At 38.7% G+C, this 24,329-nt stretch overlaps 1 protein-coding gene across 1 annotated transcript in view; it reads right to left on the bottom strand.

Annotated features, from left to right (window-relative positions):
• Nucleotides 1-24,329, bottom strand: part of GOLPH3 (golgi phosphoprotein 3) — a 53,426-nt gene that overhangs the window by 5,111 nt on the left and 23,986 nt on the right. The window contains exons 2-3 of the mRNA XM_022599889.3: nt 12,775-12,906; nt 7,054-7,168 (exon numbers count right to left, since the gene is read on the bottom strand). Of these exons, the coding sequence (XP_022455597.1) occupies nt 7,054-7,168; nt 12,775-12,906 (247 nt within the window). The remainder of the gene's footprint in view (nt 1-7,053; nt 7,169-12,774; nt 12,907-24,329) is intronic.

Genomic DNA, 24,329 nt, shown 5'->3' on the forward strand with positions numbered 1-24,329 from the left:
TATTTGGGGCCCTATTAGATTTTAAAACTTAACAGTATAAAAGAAAAATATAACTCAATAATAAATGAAATTCTACTTTCAATTTCTGGTGTTAAATTAGCCCACACCTACATTTAATGTTAAGAAATCATTAACAAAAACAAAAAACAACAAAAAAAGAGAAATCATTAACAGTTACTTGATGAAGCACTACAGCATAATAGGTTATGAGAGCAAGCTCTGGAGCCAGACTGTTTGGATTTCAATTCCAATTTGGTCATTTCCTAGCAGTGCAACCCTGGGCAAGGCTTCTTACCTATTCCTCTGTCCTTTCATCTGTAAAGCGATGAAAACAACTCTTTCCAGCTCACAAGGGTTATTACGAGGATTAAGTTAAGTTAAAGACATATCAAGTTCTTAGAATAGAGCCTGGTACATGGTAAGCTCGCAATAAACGTTAGCTATTATTATTTAACCATGTGCAGAATCAGCACTTTGGCAGGAAGAGTTTATCCTATTTATAATGGTTTAAAAAAATCATACTAGGTACTGAGAATGCAGACATTAGTAACACATATTTCTTTTTTTTTTAATGTATTTATTTAATTTTGGCTGCGTTGGGTCTTCAGTGCTGCACACAGGCTTTCTCTAGTTGCGACGAGCGGGGGCTACTCTTCGTTGCGGTGCACGGGCTTCTCATTGCGGTGGCTTCTCTTGTTGCAGAGCACGGGCTCTAGGTGCACAGGCTTCGGTAGTTGTGGCACGCAGGCTCAGTAGTTGTGGCTCACGGGCTCTAGAGCACAGGCTCAGTAGTTGTGGTGCATGGGCTTAGTTGCTCCGAGGCATGTGGGATCTTCCCGGACCAGGGCTTGAACCCATGTCCCCTGCATTGGCAGGCAGATTCCTAACCACTGTGCCACCAGGGAAGTCCTAGTAACACATATTTCTAACTCTAGAAATTTTAAATCAAAGGAAGGGAACATTCATAATATAACAACTAACTGTACTTAACTGGCTAGAATAAGATGTAAATAGGGCCATAAAAACAATATGAACCAAGAGCCCAGAGGAATAAGAAATTACTTGAGTTTGATGTTAAGGGCATGCATCTTTCAAAGGTTAGTTATGACTTTCATTTTTTAATTGTTGTACCAACCCACTGTCTCCCCAATAAATGCCTGCCGCAACTTTCACCAGGCAGTTTGGGTTTTGTTTTGTGTTTTGTTTTTTTTGTTGTTTTTTTTTTTGCGGTACGCGGGCCTCTCACTGTTGTGGCCTCTCCCGTTGCGGAGCACAGGCTCCGGATGCGCAGGCTCAGCAGCCATGGCTCACGGGCCTAGCCACTCCGCAGCATGGGGGATCTTCCCGGACCGGGGCACGAACCCGTGTCCCCTGCATCGGCAGGCGGACTCTCAACCGCTGCACCACCAAGGAAGCCCTGTTTTGTGTTTTCTAATATCATTGGCACGTGGTAGGCAGCCTAAGGCACCAGGCTAGAATTAGCTAGGTTGTGTTTTCTGACATTCTTAAATGACTTTTGGAAATTCAAACTTATAAACACAGAATAATCGATAGCCAAATTTATGTAAAAGCCCATAAAAAACTATAGTTCAAATTCAAGGTTAATTAATTAACTATACTCATAATAATAATCTGTCAGTTATCAAAGAAGTACTATTCCCTGGCAACTCACTAGTCAATTAGGAAGTTATTCTATGTCTCAGAAAACATCTTGGCTACCTATTCTCAAATAATTGTTGGGGTGGCGGCGGGGGTGGGGGGAGGTTAAGATTATTCTAAGGTCAATTTCTCTTTACAGACCTAAAAAAACCAGAAATCCCTCTGATGCCGCTATACAATGATTTTTTTCCTCTCATTGGAAATAAATGGTATTAGCAGTTTATAACTTACTGTCTATTGTACTGAAGTCATGCTAATAAGGTTTATCCACACCTTATCCACAATTAAATCGTACATACTGCACCCAACAGAACAAGTAATGCTTATTACAAAGTTCCTGTGACAAGTTCCTCAAATCCAAAATATGCTACCTTAGTTTAGTGTTGCTACTAAGAAAGAGTAGAGGCTGAACACAGACCAACCTTCAAATAATGTGTTCCATTTATGACTGGACCTTCTTATGGGCAATCATTTCTGCCTCGGAGGAAGTTAACAAAAAAGGACTCAGACATCATCTTTTGATGCGGTTCCCTGGAAAAGGGCAACTCTTGTGTGCCCACTCCAACAAATATGTTATTCAGCTTTCCTCAGATATTTTTTAAAAATGAAAAAATCCCATAAGCAGAAAGCTGAACCAGTATGGGTAATATGTAAATGTTGTTTGATACTATTTTGAACACCCCAAAAAAGGTACAATAAAATAACAGAGTGGTGGGACTTCCCTGGTGGTACAGTGGTTAAGAATCCACCTGCCAATGCAGGGGATACGGGTTCGAGCCCTGGTCCAGGAAGATCCCAGATGCCGCGGAGCAACTAAGCCCATGCGCCACAACTACTAAAGCCCACGCGCCTAGAGCCCGTGCTGTGCATCAAGAGAAGCCACCACAATGAGAAGCCTGTGCACCACAATGAAGAGTAGCCCCTGCTCGCTGCAAGTAGAGAAAGCCCATGCGCAGCAACAAAGACCTGAGGCAGCCAAATATAAACAAACAAAAATAAATAAATAAATAACTGAGTGGTCAAAGTGTCTTGGCATCCTGACATTTCTGCCTTTTATTTTATTTTTTTCTATTTGGGCTTTTGTTTTTTAAATTTTTTTATTTTAGTTGATTTACACTTCTGTCTTTTATTTTAAAAGAACCAAATTAATCTAAATCCAAAGAATAAAGTTACCCCTGAGATTATTAGCATACTTAAGACAACAGTATAAACTGGGATGGGAGGAGGGGAGTTGGTTAAGTGAAGAGAAGATACAATAAAGGTTTAACCTATACTATCTACTAAAAGATTTAGCTGCTTCAATTTAAGCAGAATGTTGAGTATCTTTTAAATATACTGTAACAAACCCCCAATGGAGGAATAATGTTCAAAATTCTAGATTAAAAGATGTTACTGTGATCCATATTGTCATTCATCCTAAATTACTCACTATGCAAAAAAGACTTTATAAGTTATACAAGCAAATTTTTAATGTATAGAATTTATTTATAGTTAACTCTTTTATAAAGGAAACTGTGAGAAGTATATACGGAGAGGAAAAGTTCTTCAAAGGTTATTTATATCCCACTGCCCAACAATTATTTCAGTGAAAATGACATACTGGCAGGCACCTAAATAACTTCACTACAAAGAACTTCCATCTTCCTTGACATGTTACCAAAAAAAAAAGCAGCTTTGTTCATAAATTTGGCAGTCTAGCGACACCTTGTGACCAAACTGATCAATTACATGTCTTACGACTTCAGAAAGCAAAAAATACTCTTCTTGAAAACAGAAAAGTGGTCTTTAAACTTTTTACTCTTTGTCTCAAATACACATATTTATTAATTTTTTTAAATTAACAAGATATATAAGTAATATTTAAATATCAGTAATTTTAACATGTATATATGCACACTGTAAATAACGGTAAGATGAACCCCTGGGTATCCATCCTCCCACCCCAGGTAAAGAAGAAAGCTTCATCAAGACCTTAGATGCTTCCCTTGAGTCTTCTCTGCCTCAGAGGTAACCACCAAACAAACTTAGGTTAATCATTCTTTTTTCTTTACATATAGTCTCACCACCTATGCACGTATCCCTCAACAATACAGTACAATACATAGTTCTGAAAACCTAGTAACAAGTACAGACTTAACTGTGTAAGGATAGGTCCACCAATTTTACCACCCCCTCTAATCCCTCTGAACAGGAGGGATTTCTGTCTCATTTTTACCTTTCAAAGGCCCAATCCAAGTTCCACTTCCTCCAACTACTAAAGCTCCCAAGGATTTCTTTTCTCTGGGCTACTGCACTTGCAGAGAACCATACTGTTAAACTCTAATCTGTTATTAATCTGTTATTAGAAATACACAACTGGGGACTTCCCTAGTGGTCCAGTGGGTAAGAGTCCACACTTCCAATTGCAGGGGGCCCCGGTTTGATCCCTGGTCGGGGAACTAGATCCTGCATGCATGCTGCAACTAAAGATCCCGCATGCCTCAACGAAGACCCAGCGCAGCCTAAATAAATAGATGGATAGAAATATACAACTGTTCTGCAAATGAATTTTAAGATTCTTTTAGTATGGAAGCACTTCTTTTTAAGTTTCATAGTACCTACATCAGCATTGCTGCAATAACTGGTATTTGATACCACTCATTATTTTGAAGCAACTAAAAAATTTTAAATTAACAAACTGACCCACAGAACTGAACACTTAAAAATGGTTAAAATGGTGTTAGGTTGGATACAATTTTTTATTAAAAATCAGCAAGCATTAGCACTACTTTAACTAGGTGGGAAGTAGATATTTTCTTAGTTTAAAAGAAATGTGCTTTTTTCTCCTTCTCCCACTCCAGATTCCTTTCTTTTACGCTGAAATTACAGGTCATTCCTATTATACATCAGGAACATGCAACCAAAGTGCTATAGGTGATATTTTGGCATTTATAGCCATCCTAAACTTCACAGGATGTTGTTTAAAAAAATTTAAAAACCACTTTCTTAGTATTAGCTTCTTGGTTTACACAAATTCCTAACTCAGATGGACACTCTGTTTCACAAAATCTTAATTATATTTAATACTTTTGAGAAAAGCTTATAGACTTCTGCCCTCCTTTCACTCAACCAAGTGAGAACAGCGCACACAGCTCAAGTTGAAAACCACTTTCGTTTATCATACACATTGAGTACTGGATAAGCTACATGCATAAAATGTTACATAACCGGTAAAGTTTAAGACATATACAGCCACCTTAAACGGTGAGATTCAACTCTTTACAAGCCATGCTCCCTGTGTACCATGCGTACATGACAAAGGAAATCCAGTGGTCTAAGATATATTATTAACCCAAATCCCAATGTGCCATTAACATGTGTGATGTAAGATAAAGAGACTGTTGATGGATGAAGCATCTGAAAACACCTCCACGTGCTAAGTGGCACCAAAGCAGATATCAAAAACACTGACGTTAAGGCAAGACAAACTATATTCCATAAGAAGAACTTTAGCACTCTGACTTACCTGACTTACCTCCCAAAAAAGTAAATACAACTTGAGAAACCCTCCTTTTGGTCAGCTGAGAACCTAATTACAAATTCTAATTTGCACCACCGGAAGTGGTAGTGGCCAACAACAGCAGCACAACGTAAGCACAACACAGACTGCTGAGGCCGGTGAACTCCAGAGAGTGCGGAAATGATCCATCAGTTAGAAGGTACTAGCACTCCTATTTTTATCTCAAAAAAGTCATATTTGCTAATATTTAACATATGGAGTTAACATCACACCCTCACTGAGTCTTTGTCAGCTGGCCACAGTTTGCTGAATAGGTGGAAGGCTCACCCAAAGAGGGCTGACAATGTTCTGAGCACTGTGACATATAGTCTTGGTATGTGCCGAGTAAGTACCTAGCTTTAACCAAACAAACTTTCATCAAATGGCTAAAGTAATTTTAAAAGATATCCTACAAAAAAATTGTAATTGAAGACGACATCAATATCACAACCACAAAGAAGGAAAAAGGGTCACACTAAAGTTTCTCTTACTCAATGAGGTAAAAATAAAGTTATCAGCAGATGTACAAGAGGGTGGTCAAAAAAAAAAAAAACCCTCAAAATTATCAAGACAGGGCTTCCCTGGCGGTGCAGTGGTTGAGAGTCCGCCTGCCGATGCAGGGGACAAGGGTTCGTGCTCCGGTCCGGGAAGATCCCACATGCCGCGGAGTGGCTGGGCCCGTGAGCCATGGCCGCTGAGCCTGCGCGTCCGGAGCCTGTGCTCCACAATGGGAGAGGCCGCAACAGTGAGAGGCCCGCATACCACAAAAAAAAAACAAAAAACAAAAAACAAAAAAATCATCAAGACAAACTTGTGAATAAGCTTATGTCCTCTACCAATAAGAAGGAAGAATGAACCCTGCCATAGTATAAAGTGCCCATTTATTGTCCTACTACCTAAGTTTGGAATATGTGTATTCACATTATAAATAAACACGCAAAACTCAATCTTTTACTGATATAAGAATATCTTCATAATACAACTATTACTTTCGAAACTCTATTTATAAGTGAGAAAAATGACATGTTAATTACCAATCTCTGACAACCTCCAAACGTTTTTAAAAGTCTAAATAGCAACATATTTGAACATGAAATGAAATGAGCATAGATGTATGCAGAAGCTATGTTTTATATAACAGTACAGAGGAACAACAAGCTAACTCAGGTCCTATACTCCAGGAGTTTACTATCTAGAAGATTAGACAAATACACAAGTAACTTTAAAATAAATGTAGTCATTAGTGCTATCAACCAAGTAGGTGTTCCTTCCTACAGCTGCACTTCCGGTCTCCTTAAAGTTAGGGGAGGCCATGTGACTTGCTCTGACCAATGAAACCTGCACCACACGTCATTTCTGAGCAGAAATTTAAGAGCCTGGGTGATCTGTTATTCTCTTCTTTCCTTTACACTAGTGACTGACAGTGCTCCAGATGGTGGCAGCTCCATCTGCCCAGCTGCCAAGATGAGAATGAAGTGGCCTGTGACTGATTTACAGTATGAGTGAGAAGTAAACTGTTGTTTTAAGCCACTGAGGTTTCAGGGTTGTCTGTTACCACAGCTTAACCTAGCCTATCCAGAATAAGGTAGCATGAAGTAATTTTGACAAATAATGACAGGAGCTAAGGAAGCTGAGGAAGTACACTATATCTGATTCACATCTGCTCAGTTTTGTTAAAGGGGATGAAATTTTAAAAACCACTATTTTCCCTATTTAGTGACTGATTAACTTTCAAGATTGCCTAACTAACTAAACAAGCTTTTGGCTATTTTGTCTAAGTTCCTTTCAAAAGGATTTTAAACTTTTACAAAAATCTCTCAGAGAATTCAGTTTTTAGTTTATACACAGAAGCTTACCACTAAGTAATTCAATCCAGTTCTGGACCGTTTCTGGAGGCTGAGTCTCCTTAACGTGCTTTAGAGCTTCATCAAGAAGAACATCCCCTGTTGGAGCGTCTGACTTACAAATCACCTAAAATGTAATCAACAAGAATCACATGATCTACTTGATCCTTTTAAACAAAAAACTTAATTATGCAAACACTTCATTATGCTTAAAGCCCCAAGTGTTCATACAGTATCAAAGTTCAGATTTTAAACTAATTCCATACTAAGGAAATCCAATATTTAACCTAACCTGATTAGCCACAATCATGAACGAAAATTTAGCTACTGTGCAATAATTAGGAAAGCAAAATGGTAGAACAGTTTATACTCATTGTAATTCCGTTTACTGCTAAACCTTGGGCTATCTGATCCAGAAATTCATTTTTTAAACATTTATTAGTTATAGAAACAGACTCAATTATACATAAGAATTGAATATAGAATAAAGGTGGCATCTCACATCAGTAGAGAAATTAATTTTTCAATAGATATAATAAAACAACTGGCTCCTCAGAGCTTATACCACAATAAAAGATAAAGATTTAAATATGAAATATAATTGAGGGGATGAGAAAGTTTTCTCAAAATTGTGACAACAAGCAGAATCCTTGAAAATACCAAAAGGTCTGATTACATAAATTTTTAAATACTACAAAACTTTAAGTTAAGCACTTTAAGAGTAGAAAAACCAGAGGTAGGGTATGAGAGAAGAAAACGCTACACTGCTTTAACCAAGTACAAGATCTTTATAGCCTTCAATAACCTTCTTGGCTAAACAACAAATTTCTAGTTGAAATTCTATAATATCAAAGTTGAATTTGTTATATTACTTTACATTACCTGTTAAGATGTTATGAAATTTAACAGTATTATTTTAAAAATGGGAGTCTTCCCTCAAACTTGTCCTTGACAATACGTCCTTTCCTTTTTGCTCAATCTTATGAAAGGTTAAAAAAAAATACAGTATCTGAGACAACATGACCCAATGGAAATATAATTAGAACCAGAAATACAAGGCACAAATCTATTTTAAAAACTTTTAGTAGTTATATTTTAAAAAATGAAAACAGGTAAAATTAATTTTAATATATCTGATTTAACCCACCATAGCCAAAATACTGACATGTAATAAATATTTTTAAATTGAGACTGTTTCACATTCTTATTTTTCCATAGTAAGTCTTCAAACATCCAGTGTGTTTTTATTTACAGCATGTCTCAATTTGCACTAACCACATTTCAAGTGTCTAGCTCATAGCCACATACGGCTAGTGGCTGCCATCCTGGACAGTGCAGATATAGAACATCTTCATCATCACAGAGTTTGACTGGAAAGTACTATTCTAGACCATGCTTTTAGTAGGGGGTCAGAGAGAATGAGAAAAAAGAAAGGAGAACTTTGGGAGAAAAAGTTGTATGTCTATATGCTATGGTCATGCCACCACTTCTTACTTCTCACTTACTCCCTAAATCTACTTCCATCTGGCCTCAACACCCAGTGCATGCCCAACCCTTTGAGAACGGTCTCATGGTGACAATAAGCTGGGTATAGTTGGATCTCTTTTCTTATGAAATTCTGCCCCCCAAATCTCTCTCAGATGGACTATTTTTCTCCATCACCTCTGCAATCATTCTAATCTACCTAATCTGATTAATTTTCCTTGGATTAAGTTTCCTAACTAGCTTCCCTGAACTAGTTTTAGCCTTTTTCAATCCATACTCCTCACTGACCTCTCTAAAGGTAAATCTTAGCATGACATTCCAGCTTCTGCTTAAAATTCTTCAATAACTCACAGCAAGTTCCAACTCCTTAACAAAATCCAGCAATGTGTGGCCCACTAGTAAATATTCCTGCCCACACATATAATTTACATTTAGGGTTTTTCTTCTTGGAGGACAAGCCTCATTCTTAAATATAAACAAATAACCAAGGATGACAAGACACTTGAAAGTCTTCAACAAGGAAGAGACCAAAAGAGAAAATAAGAACTGAAGAAACAGATAACACAGATAAAGAAAATTCTCAAAAGAGCATAATATCCTCAGGGATTTAAAAGAAAATCTTACATCCATAAAACAAGAAGAATAAGAAGCCACGATACAGAAAACGGTTCCTGGAAATCAAAAACATGAAAGCCACAATAAAAAACTCAACAGAGGATTAAAAGGTAAGAGAGACCAAGAGAATGTCAATTATATCCCAAAAAAGCTAGGAAACAAACCAGGGAGAAAAATAACATAAAAATCAGAAAGAAAATAAAGAACAGCCAAGAGGTCCACTCCACCTTATACAGTTCTAGAAACAGAGTGAAGATACAAGAAATAAAACTTTCCAAAATCAAAAGACACACATTTCTGGATTGAAGAAGCCCAAGCATAGTGAATTTTAAAAGACCCACATCAAGGCATATCATACAATTTCAGAACACTAGAGATAAACAGAAGATCTTAAATGCTTCCAGAGAAGAAAAACCAGGTATCATACAGAGATTGACAATCAGAAGGGCATCAGACTCTAACAGCAACTCTGTATACTAGAGGACAATGGGGAAATGCCTTAAAAATTCTGTGGGAAAAATCTAACATTCTATTCCCAGCCAATCTGTCAAACAGAAATATGGTACAATAAAGGAATTTTCAGGCATGCAAAGTCTCAAAACATTTTCCTCCCACGAGGGTGGAAGAAAACATTAGATCCAGAAAACAGGGGACGGGACTGAAAGCAGTTAAAAAAAAAAAAGTGACAGGAAGTCCCAGTAGAACCAAAGCATAACCAGTCCGGAGTGGAACACAGGCAAATTTTAATGGAGTTATCTGATGTATATGAACATTTGAAAATTAATAATCTAACTTTTCTCTGATGGAGCATGTAAGAAAAAAGGAGAGCTACATAGAAAACTTTAAAAAAAGGGATTAACTCTAGAAAAAAACAAAACTATCTAAGAAAGGAAATCACAGGATATAACTTAACTCTACAGAAAACAGTATTAATATAGTTGTAACAATATAAAACAATCATTACTGTTTTGCCAAAAATTATGATATAACTCTATTAGGAAGACTGAAAGGTAGGGGTAAAAAGTGGTGTGTAAGAGAGCCAAATATTCATCTATTTTTTTTCGCTGCACTGGGTCTTCATTGCTGTGCACGGGCTTTCTCTAGTTGCAGCGAGCGGGGGCTGCTCTTCATTGTGGTGCGCAGGCTTCTCATTGCGGTGGCTTCTCTTGTTGCGGAGCATGGGCTCTCGGCGCGTGGGCTCAGTAGTTGTGGCACACGGGCTTAGTTGCTCCGCGGCACATGGGATCTTCCCGGACCAGGGCTCGAACCCGTGTTCCCTGCATTGGCAGGCGGATTCTTAACCACTGCGGCACCACGTAAGGCCCGCAAATATCCATCTATTTTAAGTAATAGATGTAAGTAAGTAAAGAGCATCTCCAACTGATTTATCAAGAAATGGCAGTAGGGCTTCCCTGGTGGCACAGTGGTTGAGAGTCCGCCTGCCGATGCAGGGGACACAGGTTCGTGCCCCGGTCCGGGAGGATCCCACATGCCACAGAGCAGCTGGGCCCGTGAGCCATGGCCGCTGAGCCTGCGTATCCGGAGCCTGTGCTCAGCAACGGGAGAGGCTGCAACAGTGAGAGGCCCGCGTACCGCAAAAAAAAAAAAAAAAAAAAAAGAAATGGCAGTATAAGCTTATTTAGAAATATGGAGGTAAATGCCCAAATAAGTGAAAACTGTAGCAAGCTGAATGGTGACCCCCAAAAGGTGTTCATGTCCTAACCCCCAGAATCTAATCCCCAATAAATCTTTGTAGATAAAATTAAGTTAAATCAGATCTGGAGATGAGATTGTCCTGGATTATCCAGATGAGCCTCGACATGCAATGAAAGTGTCCTTATGAGTGACATCCAAAGGAGAGGGTGATATAAAAACAGAGGACAGAGAGAGATGCAGCCAGAAGCCAAGGAAAGCCTCACAGCCATCAGAAGCTAGAAGAGGCAAGGAACAGCACACTGTGGCCTCCAGAACTGTAAAGAGAATTAATGTCTGTTGTTTCAAGCAACCAAGTCTGTGGTAATTTGCTAAGGCAGCCTTACAAAACTAATACAAGGACTGAGAATGGCTGCCGCCCAGATACAAGACTAAGGAGTGGGGAAGGGCAGGTAGAAGATTGCTATTTTTTTTGTTGTAAGTCTTTAAGTACAATTTGATTTTATAACTATCATATATGTATTATGTTGATATAATCAATCATTATTTTTAAATGAATAGATTAAATCATATTGCAGTATTTTTCCAAAAGACTATCAACTGCCTAGTTAAGATCATACAAACAAGCAGACTGAAGTAAAAAGCCCATGCAGGCAGGGAACATGTGTCTCTTGGTCTCCAATGTATCCCCAGAGTCAAACACAATGCATGGAAGACTTAAGCACTAAATAAATAAATGATGAATGAATAAATGAACGAAAGAGCAAATAATTTGTTGATAATCAACACAAAACTGGTTTCTGTTCCAAAAAAACCCAAATAAACAGTATCAAAATCTTTTCACTTTACGTCAGGGCTCCATAACATTAATGTAAAATTACCTGTAATTTCTACTATTAGTAGTAACCAATGTGTATATTTCATTGATAATTATAATGACAAATTCTTAAGGTTTCTGTCCTCCATAAATCTATGGTTGCACAGTAAAACAAATAAAAATTTTATTCTGCTTTATGACATAGATATCTAAAACAGTAACTTCAAAACTAATCTCATGCCAGCTCATTTGACTCTAAATGACTAGATTTAATTTTAATATTCCACAAGGAATATTTTCTGCTATACCGTGTTTACTTTGCATACAATCTTCAAGAATACATTTCTTTCTTTCCTATAGGATTATTACTCTCTCTGGCATTTCAATCAAAAAATGTTCAGTTTTCACCTAAAACTTTCTGGATTTCATTATAAGACAGTGTATTTAGGAAAAAATAGCTTTGAAACACCCCACGTCCCCCAAGAAACAATGACAGACTAGAAGGGAAAGAGTCCTGAATATTTTAGATTGAGGTTAAAGTTAGAAATTCTAAAAACTAGTCAATAATACCTCTATTAACACAGACCTTCATAGTGGAGAGGCAGAGATCTGAAACCTATTTGTATTCTGGCAGAAAGATCAACAGCCTATGGATAGTTAATTTGCACAATACCACTTTTGAGTAGTTACGTCAAGTTTTCCAAATCATGCCTTTCAGGAGCAGCAAATAAAGTTTGGAGTCTTTCTGAATATGTAGGATGCAATGGCCCGTGATCCTAACAATGAATTACATTACTCATTATGTGCAAAGAACCAAAAACACAAGGATGCAAGAAAAGATATGGAAACATGATTCAATAAAGACTTAACTTTAAAATCAACTTCTCTTCTTTAATTTTTGAAAGCTATTAGTAAACAACAAGGTTCTACTGTATAGCACAAGGAATTATATTCAATATACTGTGATAAGCCATAATGGAAAAGAATATTTAAAAAAATGCATGTATATGTATAACTGAATCACTTTGCTGTAAGCAGAAATTAACACAACATAGTAAATCAACTATACTTCAATAAAAAAGAAAACTATTAGTAGAAACAGTCTTCATTTTTAGGCAGCACAAACTCTTTAAAAAGGAGATGTTATATAGGCCCCTTCTTACCTTTCTTGTTAACAGACTTTTACGTCTCATTCCACAAGCCTCTAGCTGTAACCTTCCTCTCAATGCTAATTCAATTAACATACAGCCACGTAATCCAGATGATATACAGTCATTCCAAAATGATGTGTAACCCTATTTAAAAAAGAAAACAAAAGAGCTAATTTACTTTGAACTCAGAGTCAAGAACAGAAACACTTTTTAGCCAAAGTTATTTCTTGTGCCTTTTACCTTGCATGTCTTTCCATAATTAAAATACTGAAAAAATACAGTTACTATACATTATTAAACTAGGATTTTCAGGGATTTACTGTCTTTTCACCACTTTCCTTACATGTAGATAAACAACAAATAACTTTGGAACTCACTAAGTTCTGTGCTAATTAGGCTCTTTCAGATGGCAGGCATCAGGGCTCACCCACTCAGTTAACCTTAGATTATAGTCATTTATTACTAGTATACGTGGGCAAATTAAGGAGCTCAGGAAAAATAATCTAGCCCAGTGTAGCCTCATGGAGAATTAGAACATCGTTCAATGCTGTTTGCAATAAAAATACAAGGTTAAATTTGGAAGAATGTATCAGAAAACTTAAATATGGGGCCATGCCTAAAGTTCTGAATAACAAACTGTAAAGCGATCGGATTCCCCCACCCCACCAAGAGAAATTTAAGGGCAACGTCCAAGGTGGAAAAACAGCCAGAAAGAATGAAATTGATAGACAGCCAGGGATCTGGGAATTCTCAAGTGAAACAAGGCATCACCAGATAAAGTCAGGGCACTCTTTGGGAGCTAATAACTGGGACTGTCCAAATTATGAAGCCATGCACCGTGCCAGCAGAGTTGCCAGCTATTAGTTTAAAGTACCCAACTCTGAAGAGAAAGCAGAAGCGATAACTGGTTCTGGTTAAGGCTCAGAACAAGATAACATATAATTTTGATGGGAGGGAGAACAGGTCAATGGATTCTTTGAAGAATGAAGGGCCAGGAATAGGGAGGCCTAGACCCTTGGTTTCGGTACTTTCTTGGGGTCAGTCTTGGTACATTGCCAGGTCATGGTGGTCAGCTTGTATTTAAGAAGATGACTGACCATCAGGGTCCATGGGACTTCACCACTGACACAAGGACTTAAATGACAAAGCTACCACTTCTGAGAATGAAGGCTTTGGGAAAATAAAAATTTGGATGGAGGGAGACACAAGGAGATAAAAATATCAATTCAAAGAGGGAGATTTAAATGTGAGGCAGGGAAAGCAAACACTGACTAGATTTGAGGGAATCCTTTTAAACTTAAGTGTTAGAGATCTGATTAAATTAAGACTGCCAGATATTAGCTAAGTGGTTAATAAGACCAATAACTTACAGACATCAGGTACAATCGATGGCTTCTGTATCCATCCAAAACAATTAAAGCCCTAGGAAGCCTAGGAATGGATTCATATAAAATCAAAGTTACAGCTATCAGGCTTCAATTGGCCTGGACATACAGACGGAGTTCCTAGGTGAGCCTCTAAAAACTATGAACAACAGAGTACACCTCATAAAACAGTGATGGATGTAGACACGACCATGCCCTGTCTCTGCAGCCTGGAAATTTCAGATGAACAGTACTCATTAGAAGCTTACATTTGCTAGCAGAGAACGAAATACACCTCAGCCTCAATTGCTCTCAGAGTAATGGCAACCCAGAGATGTTAGCAAAATGGAGTCTTTAATAACAGACTTCAAAGATTTACATTTAATGAACGGCTTTTGGGCATTAACATAAAAAGACAGATGCTTAAACAGAATTGATTTCATGTAGGAAAATAGACAAATGGGCGCGGACAGTTCTGTAGCAAAGCTTCTGGGACACATGAGCAATATTCCAAAAATAAATGAAGCCATCAAAGCCACACCAAGGGGCTTCCCTGGTGGCGCAGTGGTTAAGCATCCACCTGCCAATGCAGGGGACACGGGTTCGAGCCCTGGTCCAGGAAGATCCCACACGCGGCGGAGCAACGAAGCCCGTGCGCCACAACTACTGAGCCTGCGCTCTAGAGCTCACGAGCCACAACTACTGAAGCCTGCGCTCCTAGAGCCTGCGCTCTGCAACAAGAGAAGCCATCACAATGAGAAGCCCGCGCACCACAAGGAAGAGCAGCCCCCGCTCGTCGCAACTAGAGAAAGGCCGAGCGCAGCAACAAAAACCCAACACAGCCAAAAACAAATAAATTAATTAAAAACAAAACAAAACAAAAAAGCCATACCAAGCAACAGAACAGTCCAGCATGTTGATGACACCTGCTAAAATGTGCATCATAAAAGTAGGATCAGGAATTAAGCAAGTTGCAGGAGGTAGGAGGCGGGGGAGAAAGGGTACTAAAAAGGGCAGTGTTAAATTAAAAGATTTTATGGTATTACTGGATAAAATGACAACGCCATCCTTAAGAATTATGTCTATTAGAGGGAAAGCAGTATGTTGGAAAAGCGTCAAGTGAATCTGGTCATGACCTAGGCCAGCAAGATTCTGCAGTGAATCCATGTCACAACACACGTGAGCAGAACTGCTGAGCACCAGCTTAGGCCTTGCCAAGTGCTAAAGAGCCCTTACATCTTTTAATCTCTAGTGTTAACCTTAAAACCAGATCTCATCGATCCCCAAACATATATTTTAGAAGTTTAGTATCTCCATATGAGATAACGGATGCTAAACCTACTGTGGTAATCATTTCATGATACAGGCATGCCTCGGAGATAACACGGGTTTGGTTCCAGACTACCACAAGAAAGCCAATATCACAATAAAGCAAGTAACACAAATGTTTTGGTTTCCTAGTGTATATAAAAGTTATATTCAAACTATACTGTAGTTACTAAGTGTGCAATAGCATTATGTCTTAAAAAAAAGTATATACCTTTATGTAAAAATACCTTATTGCTAAAAAATACTAACCGTCATCTGACTATGCAGCATTGCCACAAACCTTCAATTTGTAAAACATACAATATCTGTGAAGCACAATGAAGTATGCCTGCACATGTAAACCAAACCATCATGCTGTACACTTTAAATTTATATAGTGATGTATGTCAATTACCTCTCAATAAAACTGAGGGAAAAAGTTTTATCTCTGATATTGGGATGCATTTTAAAATAGATGGTACCTTAGATTAAAGGAAATATGGTATTGTAACTACTGAGCTAACCTCAACCTATGGAAGAGGGAAGAGACAGGTGGCATAGGCCTCACAGGTGCCCAGCTGTGTAATGATGAACTAGAGCTACCATGTCAGTTACTGGGCACCTTAAAACTTGGTACAAGATTGGGTGACTGAACATCTAGACCCAGGCATGCCATCAATCCACCTGACTTCTCAGTGGAAAAGATTTTATAAGAGCAGGTCAGTAACAACCACACTGCCCAGAGGATTTTGTCCTCAGATAAACCACTACTCCCTGAAACAATTTCAAGAAGCTGCAGTCTAAACAGGATGGTTATATATTCAGGGCATGAATGTGTTTATGCCCCAGTAAAAATCTTATACCCTATCTGTCAAAACGGCAAGCCAGCCACATTAAAAAAGATGGTTAAAATAGGTGAGGAAGACCTGACAGTATCAAGCAGTTTACGATTTGGTTCAAAAGCACAACTAGCTACGTGTGCAACTATACTGTGAGAGAGTAAAGAAATAGCAATGACGGGGAATTCCCTGGCAGTCCAATGGTTAAGACTCGGTGCCTTCACTGCCGTGGGCCCGGGTTCAAGCCCTGGTCTGGGAACTAGGATCCCACAAGCTGCACAGCAAGGCCGAAAAAAGAAAGAAAGAAATAGCAATGAATGATGATCATTATAACAAACTATGACTATGTATTCAGTGACACGGCACAGCTCTTGTGCTTGGAAGCCAATAATCATTTCAGACCCCCCAATGGGTATGAGATTCTACCACCAGTGATGCAGGGAATAGCTTCATATCCCAGGTTAGTCCAAGGACAGGGTACTAGTGCTCAAAGTTCAGGGTCACACCAAGGGAGAACCACTGGCCAGGCAATCAACTTACTGATGAAGAAGCAGCACTGTGCTGGGAATACCAGTAGCCACAGGATCTTGAGGATGTCCCCCACTCACTGTAGAAGACTCAACTGGGTCCTGATGGAGGCTGGACAACCACCAAAAAAAAAAACTATTTTGGGGCCCTACAAGTTCAAGATTATGATCAGAACCAGCTCCTATTCCTAAAATAGAATGGGAGAGGCAGAGATATGCCAAATAGAGGTGGATCATACACTGCCCTCACAGAATCCAGAGAAACATGATTTCATTAGGTTTATGGGTCCAAAACAAGGGGGAACATGCAAGAATAAACGGGTGCATTAAGACCCTAATACGGTTTTCCTGGTGAGTTGTGCTGCTAGAAAATCAAAACAGGAACATTGAAGTCATACCATGTGCAGCTCACAAGCCTCCAACAAAACCAAGAACAGAACACAAGAGACAGGGACTCAGAAGGCCCTGGAAACTAGTGCAAAGCACCTCTACTTACCTTTCACCAACAATCTACTTTAATAATGACAACTAATAATAACCAGGTAGGTGGAGACTTTCCCAATGGAGAGCCAACTAAACTGACTACAGAGTGCTCCAATCAATCTTACGTTGTTGGTAATACTCAGCATCAGACACTCAGACACATGGCCAACCTTTAGGCAGACCTCAAGAGAAGCTTGTAACTTAAACTGGGATAAATGACCTTTATCATATAGTATGCCACTCCGAAGCAAGGAGCTAAGTAGAAGGAATGAATGGTACAGTAACAAATGAGGCAACGATACGAGGCACAAGCTCTGCAGACACAATCCTTCCCTCAGTGGGCAGTTCCAAGATCTAAACTTAGGGGACAGAGACTACATACATGAAACCTGATGTTGCTGCAGATCTAAGCAACAACCTCCAACACAACTTTTTCTCAGTGATAAGATAACATTTATTTGGATCTCTATTTGCCTGATTCCCTTTTCTTCTCAAGTGGCTCAACCTGAATAGGAGAAAAGGGAAATGCTCACTGGGCCCCTAAATATGCAAACACTGAGTTCTCATCATTCAAGCTACGAGCTCCAGAATATTTAGCCAGAGGACGTTTGTTGTTTAAGACTGAACTCGAAAGCCTGGCCACCTGCAATAAAATATTTAAAACATAGTGTACAAGTATCATAAGAGGTATACAACCAAAAGTATTATGTGATTTTCCTTCCTAGAACATAAACACACACACACATATAAAAAATAAAATGTAAGCACAGAATAAAAAATACAGAACATGATATATATATAAATAAAACATGAAAAACAGGTACAAAATAGTATAAAGTATGACCCTAATTTGAAATTATATAAATATATATGCATAGAGAATGTTTATATGTATTAATACATAAAACCCTTCTGTATTAACATATAAAACCCACAACTACTGAAAACTGTGCGCTCTAGGGTCCACATGCTGCAACTACTGAGCCCGTGTGCTGCAACTACTGAAGCCCGCACGCCTAGAGCCCATGCTCCGCAACAAGATAAGCCACCGCAATGAGAAGCCCACGCACTGCAACGAAGAGTAGCCCCTGCTTGCCACAACTAGAGAAAGCCCACGCGCAGCAACGAAGACCGAGCACAGCCAAAACTAAAATCTAAAAAAAAGGTGCTTTACTTATTAAAAAAAAAAAAGACAGCCTACTTATATGGGATATATTTGCAAATGATATATCTGATAAGAAGTTAATATCCAAAATATCCAAAGAATTTATACAAGTCAACATCAAAACAATGAGAAACAAGCCAACTAAAAAGTGGGCAGGGGGCTTCCCTGGTGGCGCAGTGGTTGAGAGTCCGCCTGCCGACGCAGGGGACACGGGTTCGTGCCCCGGTCCGGGAAGATCCCACATGCCGCGGAGCAGCTGGGCCCGTGAGCCATGGCCGCTGAGCCTGCGCGTCCGGAGCCTGTGCTCCGCAACGGGAGAGGCCACAACAGTGAGAGGCCCACGTACTGCAAAAAAAAAGTGGGCAGAAGACCTGTGTAAACATTTTTTCCAAGGAAAACATACAGATGGCCAACAGACTCATGAAGACATAATCGACATCACTAATCAACAGGGAAATGCAAATCAAAACCACAATGAGATATACCATCTCACACCTGCCAGAATGGCTATCATCAAGAAGACAAGAAATAATAAGTGTTGGCAAGGAAGTGGAGAAAAGGGAACCCTCGTGCACTGTTGGTGGGACTGTAAATTGTAGGAGTCACTAAGGAAAACAGTACAGAGGTTCCTCAAAAAATTAAAAATGGAACTGCCGTATGATCAGGCAATTTCACTTCTGTATATTTACTTGCAGAAAAAAGAAACACTAATTCAAAAAGATATATATGCACACCAATGTTCACAGAACCACTACTTACAATTGCTAAGATATGGAAGCAACCTAAGTGTCTACCAACAGATGAATGGATGAAGAAAATGTGATATATATATCACTGAAAGTTTCTACTACTTCTAGTATTTTGTCTTTCTTTATTATATTACTATATATATATATATGTATATAAAAAGTGGAATACTATGCAGCCATAAAAAAGAATGAAATTTTGCCATCTGCAGCAACATGGATGGTCTTGGAGGGTATTACACTAAGTGAAACAGGTCAAACAGAGAAAGACAAAAACCACATAATCTCAGTTATATGTGGAATCTAAAGATAAGACAAACAAAATAAAATGAAAACAGACTCACAGAAAACAAACAGGTGGTTGCTGGAGGGGAAGGGGATGGGAACAAAATAGGTGAAGGGGATAAGAGATACAAACCTAAATTTATTAAATAAATAATATACAGCATAAGAAATATGGTCAGTAATATTGTAATAATTTTGTATGGGGACAGATGGTTACTAGACTTAGGTAGTGATCATTTCATAATATACGAAAATGTCAAATCACTACGTAGTACACTTAAAACTAACATAATATTGTGCATCAACCATATTTCCAAAAAAAGTAAATAAATATATACCCAAAGAAAGAAAGAAAAAAAGGAAGGAAGGGAGGGAAGGAGGGGAAAAGGAAAAGGAAAAAAGAAAAGGAAAAGGAAAGGAAAGAACTACAAAGTAAACCAGAATTGGGAGGTCATACAGAACAGGCCTAAAGAGCCCAGACTTTGAAACTACAAACACCTAACAATTCAAAATAATTACTAGGTGTCAATATATGTACAAGGTACACAGAGGAGTTTTCATATTTTACCAGCTATGTTTCTGTTTTTAGGCACAAAGTATTTCAAAATGAAATCACTAAAAACAACCTATAATGTTGAATTCTGTTGTGACCAATGTTTCAGAAATGGCTTTCTACATAGACTTTCCTCAGCAAAAGAAAATACCAGTTTTCCAAAAACATTTGGGATTTACTACCAAACTCAATCCAAAATTTGTACTAACTGAGGCCACTCTTGGCTCACATCCCCCTTTTAGAAAACTTGTCCTCAACTACAGATTTTACAGAAAGAGATGACTGAACTCTGCCACATCTAACTGGACCAGGATGCGCACATTAAAGTTTTCCTCCTGGGAATCTGAACTTGGCCCACAGAGGCTGGATCAGTTACATGCGCATGGGCACTGGAGATGTAATTGGTTATGTGGATTCAGAAGCCACTGGCTATTTTGCACAAATGCAACCAGAGAACAATGATAAACAGAAAGATATACAAGAGATATGGAGAGCAGAAATGAGAGAACACACAATGTAAGGCAGACCAAGACATACACACAGGGAACGCACAGACACACACAGAGTATGGCATCCTAACAACAGAAGCATTCCTGTATCTTTGGGCTGTACTCCTAAACCTTTCCATGAGATTCACCTATGTCTCCTTTTCTTAGGCTACTTGGAGGAGATTTCTGTTCTTGCAAGCAACTGACTTTTAGTAATACCAGAAGGACTTTAATGAAATAAATCAGTGGGATCTGGCAAAGGTTTTTGTAATTCAAGTATAGAATCTATAACTAAAATATTCATCACAGGCTAAAAAATATTATGTGTGGCCAAGAAATTCAAATTTGCATAAATGTAACCTTTAGTTGCTATTAGAAAACCAGTAAGTGTGATTATGACAATAAGGGCAGCTGCTTAAGAGAAAACAAACAGCAGTCCCATCAACCCAACTAACCAATTTGTCAAAGAACAAATTAGGATTTGCAATTATCAAATACCACTTACACTTTAAGTGCCACATTCCAATTAATCTCATCCAAATGAAACCCTGACAGCCCCAACCTTAAAAGACAGAAAACACACATGCATTAAGACACACATTAATAATCATTTATATATCAAACAAATTCAAACTGAGGGACATTCTATCAAATAACGGGTAAAGAACTAAAGGAAACTATATTTAAAGACTTAAAGGAAAGAATGACAATGACTCATTAAGAAAAATAATGATTCATCAAATACAGAATCTCAGTAAAGAGATGGAAATTCTTTAGTTAAAAAGTATGACTGGGCTTCCCTGGTGGCGCAGTGGTTGAGAGTCCGCCTGCCGATGCAGGGGACACGGATTCGTGTCCCGGTCCGGGAAGATCCCACATGCTGCAGAGCGGCTGGGCCCGTGAGCCATGGCCGCTGAGCCTCAGCGTCCGGAGCCTGTGCTCCGCAACGGGAGAGGACACAACAGTGAGAGGCCTGCGTACCACCAAAAAAAAAAAAAAAAAGTATGACTGAGGGACTTCCCTGGTGATCAGGTGGTTGGGAACCCACCTTCCAAGGCAGGGGACGTGGGTTCCATCCCTGGTCAGGGAGCTAAGATTCCACATGCCTCAGGGCAACTAAGCCCATGCCACAACTACTGAGCCCGCGCACACCACAACTAGAGCGAAGCCCATGTGCCACAACAAAAGATCCCATGTGCTGCAACTAAGACCTGACGCAGTCAAAAATAAATAAATAAACTTTTTTTAAAGTACAACTGAAATGAAAAGTTTACTAGAGGAGCTCAACAGTAGATCTGAGATGAGAGAGAAAGAATCAATGAACTTGAATTTGAATTTAAAGAACAAAAGGAAAAAAGAATGAAGAAAATAAGGAAAGCCTCAGAGACTAAAATGTTCAAGCAAGCCTCCCAGCAGTTACAGGAGTCTCAAAAAGAGAAGGCAGAAAAAATAACAACTGAAAACAAATCTGGTGAAAAATATTCATCTAAGATCCAGATGTTCAATAAACTCCAAGCTGGATAAACACAAAGAGATCATCATACCTAGATGCATCACAGTCAAACTGTTACATAAACAAAGAGAATATATATTGAAAGCAGCAAGAGAAAACAACTTATGACATATAAAGGAACAATACAATTACCAGATAACTTCTCACTAGAAATACTGGAGACCAGGAGGCATTAGGATAACATACTCAAAGTGCTGAAAGAAGCAAACTATCAAACAAGAATCTATACCCAGCAGTATAACCCTTCAGAAATGAAGGTGAAACAAAGACATGCACAGATAAACAAAGGCTGAATTTGTTGCTAGCAGGTCTGCCTTACAAGTCCTGCTAATTGAAAGTAAGTAACATCAGACAGTATTTCAAATCCATATGAAGTAAAGATAGATACAAAGGTAAATAAACAAGGAAGACTATGTATTTTCTCTTTTTGCTTTTAAAAACTCATTTAAAAGCAAAAGATTGCATAAAACAGTAAGTATAAAACAGTATTGTTTGGGTTATAACAAACATATTTCTGACAATAATGCACAAGGGGGGGTAGTAAATGAAGATATATTGGGACAAAGTTTCTGTATTTTGCTGTAATTGAGTATTACTTTAAAGAAGAGTATGATAAAGATGCACATTGTAATCCACAGAGCAACTACTAAGGAAAAAACTCAAATGGATATAGGTATGGAGGGAGGGAGGGAAGGAAGGAGGGAAAAAGGGAGGAGGAAGGAAATTTAAATAGTATAACTTTAATTTTCTATTTAACACAAAAGAAGGTAGTAAGAGCAGGACAGGGAGACAAAAAAGACACTTGACATAGAAAGCAAAGGGCACAGTGGCTGGTGTAAATCCAACTCTATCAATAATCACATTAAATGTGACTAGATCAAATACTCCAAAGGTAAAGTTTCCAAGACTGGATAAAAGATCTAACCATACCTATGCTGTCTGTAAGAGACAGTTTAGATTCAAAGACACAAACAGGTTTAAAAGAATGAATTTTTTAAAAAACCATGGAAACACTAATCAAAAGAAACTGGAATAGATATCTTAACATGAGACAAAGCAGACTTCAGAGTAAGGAAAATTAAGAGGGACAAAGGGGAATATTTCATAATGATAATGAAGTTAACCATCAGGAAGATTTAACCCCTATACATATACACAGGCAACAAGAGAATCCCAAAATACGTGAAGCAAAAACTGACAACGAAAAGGAGAACTAGACAATACAGTAATAGTAATTGAAGACTACACTGATAACTGATACAACTAGAGAGAAAACACCAAAGATACAGAACTGAACAGTATCAACCAATTTGACTTAAGTGACATTTATAGAATGCTCCAACCAAGAACATCAAAATACACATTCTTTTCAAGCACACTTGAATTATTTTCTAAGATACCCCATATGACTGCCCATAAAACAGTGAATTTAAAAGGAGTGAAATTATAGAAAATGTTTTACTCCAAGAGAATTAAATTAGAAATCAACAGAATAAAATATGGGAAATCTCCATGTGAGAATCAATCTGTCACTTCTACATAATCCATGGGTCAAAGAAATCACAAAAGAAGTTAGGAAGCAGTATTTTGAACTGAATGAGAATAAAAACACAAAATATAAAAATCTATGGGATGCAGCTAAAGCAGTGTTTAGAAATTTCTAAAGCAGTGTTTAGAAATTTAGCTTTATTAAATATCTATATCAGGCTTCCCTGGTGGCGCAGTGGTTGAGAGTCCGCCTGCCGATGCAGGGGACACAGGTTTGTGCCCCGGTCCGGGAAGATCCCACATGCCGCGAAGCGGCTGGGCCCGTGAGCCATGGCCGCTGAGCCTGCACGTCCGGAGCCTGTGCTCCGCAACTGGGGAGGCCACAGCAGTGAGAGGCCCGCATATCACAAAAAAAACCAAAAAAAAACCAAAAAAAAACTATATTACAGAAGAAGAAAGATCTCAAGTCAACAAACTTATCTTCCACCTTAAGAAACTAGAAAAAGGGGTCTTCCCTGGTGGCGCAGTGGTTAAGAATCCGCCTGCCAATGCAGGGGACACGGGTTCGAGCCCTGGTCCGGGAAGATCCCATGTGCCGCAGAGCAACTAAGCCCGCGCACCACAACTACTGAGCCTGTACTCTAGAGCCCGTGAGCCACAACTACTGAGCCCTCATGCCACAACTACTTAAGCCCGCGTGCCTAGAGCCCGTGCTCTGCAACAAAGAGAAGCCACCACAATGAGAAGCCCGTGCACTGCAATGAAGAGTAGCCCCTGCTCACTGCAACTAGAGAAAGCCCCCGCACAG

The sequence above is a fragment of the Delphinapterus leucas genome, chromosome 3 (genome assembly GCF_059928025.1).
Source record: "Delphinapterus leucas isolate spDelLeu-1000000601 "Yukka" chromosome 3, BTC_Dleu_Yukka2, whole genome shotgun sequence".
In the NCBI taxonomy this organism is placed as follows: Eukaryota; Metazoa; Chordata; class Mammalia; order Artiodactyla; family Monodontidae; genus Delphinapterus; species Delphinapterus leucas.